At 47.7% G+C, this 13,303-nt stretch overlaps 1 protein-coding gene across 7 annotated transcripts in view; it reads left to right on the top strand.

Annotated features, from left to right (window-relative positions):
• The window catches only part of LOC124014772 (peripheral-type benzodiazepine receptor-associated protein 1-like), a 241,513-nt gene that overhangs the window by 99,458 nt on the left and 128,752 nt on the right, over positions 1-13,303 (top strand). For all 7 annotated transcript variants that reach the window (XM_046329861.1, XM_046329863.1, XM_046329864.1 and 4 more), the window contains exon 6: positions 2,237-3,010. In XM_046329861.1, the coding sequence (XP_046185817.1) occupies positions 2,237-3,010 (774 nt within the window). The remainder of the gene's footprint in view (positions 1-2,236; positions 3,011-13,303) is intronic.

Genomic DNA, 13,303 nt, shown 5'->3' on the forward strand with positions numbered 1-13,303 from the left:
CAGCAGCCAATTCATCCCCTAAACACGGCCTTTCAATAACAACATGGAGTTTGTGTTTTAGATGGACCGTTCCATAATTCCTGATCTAAAACAAAACCTTGCATGTCAAATAACTAGTCACTCATTATGTAATCAATAACTGGTGGTTCTGCTCCTCTTCTTGCTCAAACTCATCCGAAGCACTGAACATTTCAATAAGAAACCCTATTATCTAAGAGGAGCAGTAGGCCCACTAAAGGATCACTGTATCATCCATTGTAGTCGGTCCTATTCACCAACCTCATCGAAGGTCTATAATGCCTCAGTTCTGCCCTCTGCTGGGCAGGATAAACCCTCTCTCTAAGCCTGAACTGGTGACTGTACTGATGCACATGTGTAGATAGATGTCAGTGATGAGAAGAGGTTGTAAATAACTATTTTAAAATCATTTCTCTCTTTGACTGTCTGCGACTAAGATCAAGTTTTCCTGGACTTAACATCTGCTTGGGAGTATTATCCCAGGGTGAACTGAATTGATGGGAGTATTATCCCAGGGTGAACTGAATTGATGGGAGTATTATCCCAGGGTGAACTGAATTGATGGGAGTATTATCCCAGGGTGAACTGAATTGATGGGAGTATTATCCCAGGGTGAACTGAATTGATGGGAGTATTATCCCAGGGTGAACTGAATTGATGATAGGTAGTTTGATCCAGCAGTAATGTATGTGCCTGTAATGCCTGTGAAGCAGTTGTTGTGGGGGTAATACTCCCAAGCAGATGTTGAATCCAGGAAAATTAGATCTTAGTCACAGATAGTCAAAGAGAGAAATAATTAAAAAATAGGCATTTACAACCTCCCTTTCCACAAGGGCTCAACGGCAGACAATGGCATCTAGGATTTGCCAGCTCACTTCCCGCCAGAACCCGAGTGAACAAATAACATAACAATTACATTCTTATTTAATTGAACTATTTCAGAAACAAAGTCATGCAACACCCAATGCCCCTGTGTGGAAAAAAAGTAATTTCCCCCTTATACTCATCAACAGGGGCGGCAGGGTAGCCTAGTGGTTAGAGCGTTAGACTAGTAACCGGAAGGTTGCGAGTTCAAACCCCCGAGCTGACAAGGTACAAATCTGTCGTTCTGCCCCTGAACAGGCAGTTAACCCACTGTTCCCAGGCCGTCATTGAAAATAAGAATTTGTTCTTAACTGACTTGACTAGTTAAATAAAGGTAAAAAAAAAAATAAAAATAAAAACATGTCGTCAAAAAAAAGTTATACTTCTGACTCATCTCTCCATGGAACATTCTTCCACGAGTCTTGATGATCATCCAGCTTCTTTCAGGTGCTTTTGTGGCAAATTTGAGTCAACTTCTTGGATGACATGGGTCCCATTATGCCTGGATGAAAACCAAACAGTGCATTCCACAGTAAGAACCTCCGTACTAACGGTCAAGCATGGTGGTGGGATGGGGATGTTTTGCTGCCTCAGGACCTGGGCGACTTGCCTTAAAATAGAAGGAATGCTCTGTATCAGACACTTCTACAGGATAATGTCAGGCCATCTGTCTGTGAGCTGAAGCACTGCTGGGTCATGCAGCAAGATAATTATCCAAAATACACATGTGAAAATGGCTAAAAAGCAACAAATTTGAAATGTTTTGAATGGCCTAGTCCAAGTCCAGACCTAATCCCATTTGAGATGTTGTGGCAGGACTTTAAACGAGCAGTTCATGTTTGAAAACCCACAAATGTCGCTGAGTTAAAACAGTTCTGCATGGAAGAGTGGGACAAAATTCCTCCACAGCGAAGTGAGAGACTGATCCACAACTACAGGAAGAGTGGGACAAAATTCCTCCACAGCAAAGTGAGAGACTGATCAACAACTACAGGAAGAGTGGGACAAAATTCCTCCACAGCGAAAAGTGAGAGACTGATCAACAACTACAGGAAGTGTTTGGTTGGCGTCATTGCAGCTGAAGGAGGTACAACCAGTTATTGAGTGTTAGGGGGCAAGTACTCTTTCACACAGGGGCATTGGGTGTTGCATAACTTTGTTCATGAAATAAATTAAATAAGTATGTAATTGTTGTAATTTGTTCTCTCCAGTTCCCTTTATCTAATATTAGGTTTTGCGTTGAAGATCTGATACTATTCATTGTCAAAAATATGCAAAAATAGAGAAAATTAGAAAGGGGGCAAATATATATATTTTTGTATGTTGAAATATCTTTGACCTCTGTGTGTTGCAGGGCTCCCCAGTCCCGTCTGGCGTAGTGGAGTTTGAGAGGCTGCTAAGGGAGTCCCAGAAGGAGGTGCTGAGGCTCCAGAGGCAACTGTCAATCTCCTCCTCCAGAGTCATCTCCTCCAGAGTCATCTCCCCTAAAGACACTTCCTGTAAAGACACCTCCTGTGAAGAAACCTCCTTCAGAGTCACCTCCCCTAAAGACATCTCCTCCAGAGTCACCTCCGCTAAAGACACCTCCTGTAAAGACACCTCCTCCAGACTCACATCCTCTAAAGACACCTCCTGTAAAGACACCTCCTCCAGAGTCACATCCTCTAAAGACGCCTCCCCTAAAGACACCTCCTCCAGAGTCACCTCCCCTAAAGCCATCTCCTCCAGAGTCACCTCCTATAAAGACACCTCCTGTAAAGACACCTCCTCCAGAGTCACATCCTCTAAAGACACCTCCTGTAAAGACACCTCCTCCAGAGTCACATCCTCTAAAGACACCTCCTGTAAAGACACCTCCTCCAGAGTCACCTCCCCTAAAGACATCTGCTCCAGAGTCACCTCCCCTAAAGACCCCTCCTCCAGAGTCACCTCCCCTAAAGACCCCTCCTCCAGAGTCACCTTCCTTAAAGACGCCTCCTGGAAAGACACCTCCTCTAAAGACGCCTGTTGCAGAGTCGCCTCTTGTAAAGACACCTCTTGTAAAGACACCTCCTGTAAAGACCCCTCCGGCAGGAAACACAATGGACACGAAAGGCCCTGCATAACAAAGGAGGAAAGGGAGGAGAAGGTAAGGAAGGATTGGATCTATTTCCTCTCTCTCAGCCATAGGTTGCTCTGCCCAGCTACAACACTAACCCATGGCTCTCTCTCAGCCATAGGTTGCTCTGCCCAGCTACAACACTAACCCCTGCTGGCTCTCTCTCAGCCATAGGCTGCTCTGCCCAGTTACAACACTAACCCCTGGCTCTCTCTCAGCCATAGGCTGCTCTGCCCAGCTACAACACTAACCCCTGGCTCTCTCTCAGCCATAGGCTGCTCTGCCCAGCTACAACACTAACCCCTGGCTCTCTCTCAGCCATAGGCTGCTCTGCCCAGTTACAACACTAACCCCTGGCTCTCTCTCAGCCATAGGCTGCTCTGCCCAGCTACAACACTAACCCCTGGCTCTCTCTCAGCCATAGGCTGCTCTGCCCAGCTACAACACTAACCCCTGGCTCTCTCTCAGCCATAGGCTGCTCTGCCCAGCTACAACACTAACCCCTGGCTCTCTCTCAGCCATAGGCTGCTCTGCCCAGCTACAACACTAACCCCTGGCTCTCTCTCTGCCTTAGGCTGCTCTGCCCAGCTACAACACTAACCCCTGGCTCTCTCTCAGCCATAGGCTGCTCTGCCCAGCTACAACACTAACCCCTGGCTCTCTCTCTGCCTTAGGCTGCTCTGCCCAGTTACAATACTAACCCCTGGCTCTCTCTCAGCCATAGGCTGCTCTGCCCAGCTACAACACTAACCTCTGGCTCTCTCTCAGCCATAGGCTGCTCTGCCCAGCTACAACACTAACCCCTGGCTCTCTCTCAGCCATAGGCTGCTCTGCCCAGCTACAACACTAACCCCTGGCTCTCTCTCAGCCATAGGCTGCTCTGCCCAGCTACAACACTAACCCCTGGCTCTCTCTCAGCCATAGGCTGCTCTGCCTTGCTACAACACTAACCCCTGGCTCTCTCTCAGCCATAGGCTGCTCTGCCCAGCTACAACACTAACCCCTGGCTCTCTCTCAGCCATAGGCTGCTCTGCCCAGCTACAACACTAACCCCTGCTGGCTCTCTCTCAGCCATAGGCTGCTCTGCCCAGCTACAACACTAACCCCTGCTGGCTCTCTCTCAGCCTTAGGCTGCTCTGCCCAGTTACAATACTAACCCCTGGCTCTCTCTCAGCCTTAGGCTGCTCTGCCCAGCTACAACACTAACCCCTGCTGGCTCTCTCTCAGCCATAGGTTGCTCTGCCCAGCTACAACACTAACCCCTGCTGGCTCTCTCTCAGCCATAGGTTGCTCTGCCCAAGTCCTAACACTGCCCCCTGTTGATGATAAAGTACACTACACTACGTATATTCCCACCTTACGTCAGTCATTAGAAACTTATGTAAAACATGACTACAAGCCCCAGAAACATGTACAACCTAGAAGCACCAGATGTCTATCTAAGTGTCCATCTAAGTGCTATTTATCCACAAACACCACGTTTTGCCTCCAGTTTTCCTCCGTCCAGTTGTTGAGATGTTGAGATTTTAAACCATCCAGCTGCTCTGGAATGAGTACAGCAAGTTCTGTAGCGTTTCCCAAAAGGCAGTGCAAGCAGTGATGTGACGCACCGCGTTTAGGGCCAAATTTGAGACGGACTGGGTCATGTGTCTTCACTACAAGGGGTGAATGGGTGTATGATGGGCCTTTAGTATTGTAGCCCTGCAGTCAGGCAGGACAGTTAGGATTATGTGCTGTGCGTTTGCATTTGTTAATTTGGAATTTGGTTCGCTGTTTTTTTTTTTCTTGGCTTAGTGTCTGTTTACATTGGCATTTGCTGCTGTTATATAATGGGTATGTGTGCTGTGCTGACTACAGTGATCTGCCTGACTGCCAGAGGACATAATGAGATGATTCCCTGTCTTGAATTTGGGCCAGATCAAGAGACACAAGTCACATGCTTCCTCGGCTCTCTCTCTCTGCAACGCCGATGACTAAAGAGTTCTTCGAAATGATTATTTCCCGCACATTCACTCCACTACACCTAGACGTAACACCATTATACACCACACAGGAGCGGCAGGTAGCCTAGTGGTTAGAGCAGGTAGCCTAGTGGTTAGAGCAGGTAGCCTAGTGGTTAGAGCAGGTAGCCTAGTCGTTAGAGCAGGTAGCCTAGTGGTTAGAGCAGGTAGCCTAGTGGTTAGAGCAGGTAGCCTAGTGGTTAGAGCAGGTAGCCTAGTGGTTAGAGCAGGTAGCCTAGTCGTTAGAGCAGGTAGCCTAGTGGTTAGAGCAGGTAGCCTAGTGGTTAGAGCAGGTAGCCTAGTGGTTAGAGCAGGTAGCCTAGTGGTTAGAGCAGGTAGCCTAGTGGTTAGAGCAGGTAGCAGAGCAGGTAGCCTAGTGGTTAGAGCAGGTAGCTTAGTGGTTAGAGCAGGTAGCCTAGTGGTTAGAGCAGGTAGCCTAGTGGTTAGAGCAGGTAGCCTAGTGGTTAGAGCAGGTAGCCTAGTGGTTAGAGCAGGTAGCCTAGTGGTTAGAGCAGGTAGCCTAGTGGTTAGAGCAGGTAGCCTAGTGGTTAGAGCAGGTAGCCTATTGGTTAGAGCAGGTAGCCTAGTGGTTAGAGCAGGTAGCCTAGTGGTTAGAGCGTTGGACTAGTAACCGGAAGGTTGCAAATTCAAGCCCCCGAGCTGACAAGGTACAAATCTGTTCTGCCCCTGAACAGGCAGTTTGTTATTTATTTTTATTTTACCTTTATTTTACTAGGCAAGTCAGTTAAGAACAAATTCTTATTTTCAATGACGGCCTGGGAACAGTGGGTTAACTGCCTGTTCAGGGGCAGAACAACAGATGTGTACCTTGTCAGCTCGGGGTCAACCAACGCTCTAACCCACTGTTCCTAGGCTGTCATTGAAAATAAGAATTTGTTCTTAACTGACTTGCCTAGTTAATAAAGGTACAATTAAAAAATCAGGAAATATTCACATTTTGGTTGCAGTCTCATTAAAAGATACAAATTAATAAAATAAAACTGATTTAAAAATAAATCAATCTTTGGCCTCCCGAGTGGTACTGCGGTCTAAGGAAATGCATCGCACTGCTGGAGGTGTTACTACAGACCCGGGTTCATTCCCGGGCTGTGCCACAACCCAGCCCAGGTTGACACACAATTGGCCCAGCGTCGTCCAGTTTAGGGGAGAGTTTTGCCGGGGGTCTTTACTTGGCTCATCGCACTCTAGCGACTCCTTGTGACGGGCCGGGTGCCTGCAGGCTGACCTCGGTTGCCAGTCGAACGGTGTTTCCTCCGACACATTGATGCGGCTGGCTGGCGGGTGTTAAGGAGCGTGGTTAGGCGGGTCATGTTTTTGGAGGATGCATCACTCCACCCTCTCCTCTCCCGAGCCCTTTGGGGAGTTGGAGCAATGAGACCTAAAAAAAAGGGGTTAAAAATAATAATAATAATAATAATAATAATAATAAATTGTATTTAGAATTGTGCATAAAGTTTCTGAGTTAAAATTCACGTCTCTCTTTGCAGCTTAGATGAGAATTCTGGTTGTGGTAATCTGTAATTTGTGGGACACACACACAGAGAATGACACACACACACACACACACGGATGCCACAGAAAGGGGCCATGTTGTATGGCTGTGCACTCTAATTCCCTCTCGAGCAACAGAATGGTACAGTCCAGTAATCCTCTCTCTGTTGCCGTGGTAGCGGTGAGAGGGTTTTGGATGGTAGGTAATGTTAAGACTCCAGCCGACTCTCCAACCAAAGACTTTCCTAGCTGCTTTGCCCTGCCTTGCCCTGTCTCATCCTGCTCTGGATAATTGGGGGCTGGGGATATCTTGACGTTGCCACAGATCACTGGAAAGGGGTAGGTTGTATTTAGTGAGGGTGTGTTTTGGTGTGTGTGAGGTTAACCTTGGGCTATACCCCTGATGGACTCTAGGTCTGTGGCTAGGCTATACAGGATATGAATATAACCCTAACACTAAGGACTGTAGGACTGTGGCTAGGCTATACAGGTTATTAATATAACCCTAACACTAAGGACTGTAGGACAGTGGCTAGGCTATACAGGATATGAATATAACCCTAACACTAAGGACTGTAGGACTGTGGCTAGGCTATACAGGATATGAATATAACCCTAACACTAAGGACTGTAGGACTGTGGCTAGGCTATACAGGATATGAATATAACCCTAACACTAAGGACTGTAGGACTGTGGCTAGGCTATACAGGATATGAATATAACCCTAACACTAAGGACTGTAGGACTGTGGCTAGGCTATACAGGATATGAATATAACCCTAACACTAAGGACTGTGGCTAGGCTATACAGGATATTAATATAACCCTAACACTAAGGACTGTGGCTAGGCTATACAGGATATTAATATAACCCTAACACTAAGGACTGTGGCTAGGCTATACAGGATATTAATATAACCCTAACACTAAGGACAGTGGCTAGGCTATACAGGATATTAATGTAACCCTAACACTATGGACTGTAGGACTGTGGCTAGGCTATACAGGATATGAATATAACCCTAACACTAAGGAGTGTAGGACTGTGGCTAGGCTATACAGGATATTAATGTAACCCTAACACTAAGGACTGTAGGACAGTGGCTAGGCTATACAGGATATTAATGTAACCCTAACACTAAGGACAGTAGGACAGTGGCTAGGTTATACAGGATATGAATATAACCCTAACACTAAGGACTGTAGGACTGTGGCTAGGCTATACAGGATATGAATATAACCCTAACACTAAGGACTGTAGGACTGTGGCTAGGCTATACAGGATATGAATATAACCCTAACACTAAGGACTGTGGCTAGGCTATACAGGATATGAATATAACCCTAACACTAAGGACAGTGGCTACGCTATACAGGATATGAATATAACACTATGGACTGTAGGACTGTGCCTAGGCTATACAGGATATGAATATAACCCTAACACTAAGGACTGTAGGACTGTGGCTAGGCTATACAGGATATGAATATAACCCTAACACTAAGGACTGTAGGACTGTGGCTAGGCTATACAGGATATGAATATAACCCTAACACTAAGGACTGTAGGACTGTGGCTAGGCTATACAGGATATTAATATAACCCTAACACTTATGGAATGTAGTTAGTTAAGGTTTAGGGTATCGAGATGTGTTGTGTTATTATGGTCAGAGGTAACGATGACCACAGACTGCTGCAACAGCATCAGTTTAGCTGCTCTGACCGTAGACTGCTGCAACAGTTTAGCTGCTCTGACTGTAGACTGCTGCAACAGCATCAGTTTAGCTGCTGCTCTGACCACAGACTGCTGCAACAGTTTAGCTGCTCTGACTGTAGACTGCTGCAACACCATCAGTTTAGCTGCTCTGACCGTAGACTGCTGCATCAGTTTAGCTGCTCTGACTGTAGACTGCTGCAACTGCATCAGTTTAGCTGCTGCTCTGACCACAGACTGCTGCAACAGTTTAGCTGCTCTGACTGTAGACTGCTGCATCAGTTTAGCTGCTCTGACTGTAGACTGCTGCATCAGTTTAGCTGCTCTGACTGTAGACTGCTGCATCAGTTTAGCTGCTCTGACCGTAGACTGCTGCAACAGCATCAGTTTAGCTGCTCTGACTGTAGATTGCTGCATCAGTTTAGCTGCTCTGACTGTAGACTGCTGCAACAGCATCAGTTTAGCTGCTCTGACTGTAGACTGCTGCAACAGCAACAGCTTAGCTGCTCTGACCGTAGACTGCTGCAACAGTTTAGCTGCTCTGACCGTAGACTGCTGCAACAGTTTAGCTGCTCTGACAGTAGACTGCTGCAACAGTTTAGCTGCTCTGACTGTAGACTGCTGCAACAGTTTAGCTGCTCTGACTGTAGACTGCTGCAACAGTTTAGCTGCTCTGACCGTAGACTGCTGCATCAGTTTAGCTGCTCTGACTGTAGACTGCTGCAACAGCTTAGCTGCTCTGACTGTAGACTGCTGCAACAGTTTAGCTGCTCGGACTGTAGATGCTGCAACAGTTTAGCTGCTCTGACTGTAGACTGCTGCAACAGTTTAGCTGCTCTGACTGTAGACTGCTGCAACAGTTTAGCTGCTCTGACTGTAGACTGCTGCAACAGTTTAGCTGCTCTGACTGTAGACTGCTGCAACAGTTTAGCTGCTCTGACTGTAGACTGCTGCATCAGTTTAGCTGCTCTGACTGTAGACTGCTGCAACAGCATCAGTTTAGCTGCTCTGACCGTAGACTGCTGCAACAGTTTAGCTGCTCTGACTGTAGACTGCTGCATCAGCATCAGTTTAGCTGCTCTAACCGTAGACTGCTGCAACAGCATCAGTTTAGCTGCTCTGACTGTAGACTGCTGCAACAGCATCAGTTTAGCTGCTCTGACTGTAGACTGCTGCAACAGCTTAGCTGCTCTGACTGTAGACTGCTGCATCAGTTTAGCTGCTCTGACTGTAGACTGCTGCATCAGTTTAGCTGCTCTGACTGTAGACTGCTGCATCAGTTTAGCTGCTCTGACTGTAGACTGCTGCATCAGCATCAGTTTAGCTGCTCTGACTGTAGACTGCTGCATCAGCATCAGTTTAGCTGCTCTGACTGTAGACTGCTGCATCAGCATCAGTTTAGCTGCTCTGACTGTAGACTGCTGCATCAGCATCAGTTTAGCTGCTCTGACTGTAGACTGCTGCAACAGTTTAGCTGCTCTGACTGTAGACTGCTGCAACAGTTTAGCTGCTCTGACTGTAGACTGCTGCAACAGTTTAGCTGCTCTGACTGTAGACTGCTGCAACAGTTTAGCTGCTCTGACTGTAGACTGCTGCAACAGTTTAGCTGCTCTGACCGTAGACTGCTGCATCAGCATCAGTTTAGCTGCTCTGACCGTAGACTGCTGCATCAGCATCAGTTTAGCTGCTCTGACCGTAGACTGCTGCATCAGTTTAGCTGCTCTGACTGTAGACTGCTGCATCAGCATCAGTTTAGCTGCTCTGACTGCAGACTGCTGCATCAGCATCAGTTTAGCTGCTCTGACTGTAGACTGCTGCATCAGTTTAGCTGCTCTGACTGTAGACTGCTGCATCAGCATCAGTTTAGCTGCTCTGACTGTAGACTGCTGCATCAGCATCAGTTTAGCTGCTCTGACTGCAGACTGCTGCATCAGTTTAGCTGCTCTGACCGTAGACTGCTGCATCAGTTTAGCTGCTCTGACTGTAGACTGCTGCAACAGTTTAGCTGCTCTGACCGTAGACTGCTGCATCAGTTTAGCTGCTCTGACCGTAGACTGCTGCATCAGTTTAGCTGCTCTGACCGTAGACTGCTGCATCAGTTTAGCTGCTCTGACTGTAGACTGCTGCATCAGCATCAGTTTAGCTGCTCTGACTGTAGACTGCTGCATCAGTTTAGCTGCTCTGACTGTAGACTGCTGCATCAGCATCAGTTTAGCTGCTCTGACCGTAGACTGCTGCGTCAGCATCAGTTTAGCTGCTCTGACTGTAGACTGCTGCATCAGCATCAGTTTAGCTGCTCTGACTGTAGACTGCTGCATCAGTTTAGCTGCTCTGACTGTAGACTGCTGCATCAGTTTAGCTGCTCTGACTGTAGACTGCTGCATCAGCATCAGTTTAGCTGCTCTGACCGTAGACTGCTGCGTCAGCATCAGTTTAGCTGCTCTGACTGTAGACTGCTGCATCAGCATCAGTTTAGCTGCTCTGACTGTAGACTGCTGCATCAGCATCAGTTTAGCTGCTCTGACTGTAGACTGCTGCAACAGTTTAGCTGCTCTGACTGTAGACTGCTGCAACAGTTTAGCTGCTCTGACTGTAGACTGCTGCAACAGTTTAGCTGCTCTGACTGTAGACTGCTGCAACAGTTTAGCTGCTCTGACTGTAGACTGCTGCAACAGTTTAGCTGCTCTGACCGTAGACTGCTGCATCAGCATCAGTTTAGCTGCTCTGACCGTAGACTGCTGCATCAGCATCAGTTTAGCTGCTCTGACCGTAGACTGCTGCATCAGTTTAGCTGCTCTGACTGTAGACTGCTGCATCAGCATCAGTTTAGCTGCTCTGACTGCAGACTGCTGCATCAGCATCAGTTTAGCTGCTCTGACTGTAGACTGCTGCATCAGTTTAGCTGCTCTGACTGTAGACTGCTGCATCAGCATCAGTTTAGCTGCTCTGACTGTAGACTGCTGCATCAGCATCAGTTTAGCTGCTCTGACTGCAGACTGCTGCATCAGTTTAGCTGCTCTGACCGTAGACTGCTGCATCAGTTTAGCTGCTCTGACTGTAGACTGCTGCAACAGTTTAGCTGCTCTGACCGTAGACTGCTGCATCAGTTTAGCTGCTCTGACCGTAGACTGCTGCATCAGTTTAGCTGCTCTGACCGTAGACTGCTGCATCAGTTTAGCTGCTCTGACTGTAGACTGCTGCATCAGCATCAGTTTAGCTGCTCTGACTGTAGACTGCTGCATCAGTTTAGCTGCTCTGACTGTAGACTGCTGCATCAGCATCAGTTTAGCTGCTCTGACCGTAGACTGCTGCGTCAGCATCAGTTTAGCTGCTCTGACTGTAGACTGCTGCATCAGCATCAGTTTAGCTGCTCTGACTGTAGACTGCTGCATCAGTTTAGCTGCTCTGACTGTAGACTGCTGCATCAGTTTAGCTGCTCTGACTGTAGACTGCTGCATCAGTATCAGTTTAGCTGCTCTGACTGTAGACTGCTGCATCAGCATCAGTTTAGCTGCTCTGACTGTAGACTGCTGCATCAGCATCAGTTTAGCTGCTCTGACTGTAGACTGCTGCATCAGCATCAGTTTAGCTGCTCTGACCGTAGACTGCTGCATCAGCATCAGTTTAGCTGCTCTGACTGTAGACTGCTGCATCAGTTTAGCTGCTCTGTTGTGTTCTCCATGTTGTTGTTGTTGTTGTTGTTACACGATGAGTCCCAACTAATTGGATTTCTTCTGCCGATTTGGAATCGTTATTGCTTTTCAATATTAATTTCACTAAATCCAACATTGTAACTCCCACCCGGTTTACGGAGGTGCCATAACACTCGCCTGCAAGCTGAAGGGGCGTGAGCAGAGACCTACTAGTCGAGTTACGGTGACACCTGTCCCCAGAACCTATTTTGTAACTGTTGACTTAGTTACTGCCAGGCCAGGACTGGGGACAGACCAGTATATTGTCTGTGACTTAGTGACGGCCAGGCCAGGACTGGGGACAGAGCAGCGTATTGTCAGTGACTTAGTGACGGCCAGGACTGGGGACAGAGCAGCGTATTGTCAGTGACTTAGTGACAGCCAGGACTGGGGACAGAGCAGCGTATTGTCAGTGACTTAGTGACCACCAGGACTAGGGACAGAGCAGTATATTGTCAGTGACTTAGTGACGGCCAGGACTGGGGACAGAGCAGTATATTGTCAGTGACTTAGTGACGGCCAGGACTGGGTACAGAGCAGCGTATTGTCTGTGACTTAGTGACAGCCAGGTCAGGACTGGGGACAGAGCAGCGTATTGTCAGTGACTTAGTGACGGCCAGGACTGGGGACAGAGCAGCGTATTGTCAGTGACTTAGTGACAGCCAGGACTGGGGACAGAGCAGCGTATTGTCAGTGACTTAGTGACCACCAGGACTAGGGACAGAGCAGTATATTGTCAGTGACTTAGTGACGGCCAGGACTGGGGACAGAGCAGTATATTGTCAGTGACTTAGTGACGGCCAGGACTGGGTACAGAGCAGCGTATTGTCTGTGACTTAGTGACAGCCAGGTCAGGACTGGGGACAGAGCAGCGTATTGTCTGTGACTTAGTGACAGCCAGGTCAGGACTGGGGACAGAGCAGCGTGATGATATCAGTATAGCACCGACGATGCCATGTAATTGTATTTAAACTGAACACCAAACCAGTAACCAGGCCAATCCATTAAGGTGCTTTTAAAAGAAATGACCCAGTTAGTGGTTTCAGTAGTCCACTGCAGGGATTACACCAATGTGCTTAAGGCTTCCTGTCCATGCCCCCTGGGCTCCACTGACTGAATGGGATGTGACACTGCTGCAATAAGCATGGACCTATAGGACCTAAACCCATGGTATGTGTAGGGTGCTTGAGGAAGCTTGTCTATAGGACCTAAACCCATGGTATGTGTAGGGTGCTTGAGGAAGCAAGGGCCTGGCCTTGTCTATAGGACCTAAACCCATGGTATGTGTAGGGTATGAGCTTGAGGAAGCAAGGGCCTGGCCTTCTCTATAGGCTCTACACCTATAGAATGTGTAGGTTGTTTGAGGAAGCATGAACCTGGCCTTGTCTATAGGCTCTACACCT

This window comes from Oncorhynchus gorbuscha, linkage group LG02 (genome assembly GCF_021184085.1).
Source record: "Oncorhynchus gorbuscha isolate QuinsamMale2020 ecotype Even-year linkage group LG02, OgorEven_v1.0, whole genome shotgun sequence".
Lineage (NCBI taxonomy): Eukaryota > Metazoa > Chordata > Actinopteri > Salmoniformes > Salmonidae > Oncorhynchus > Oncorhynchus gorbuscha.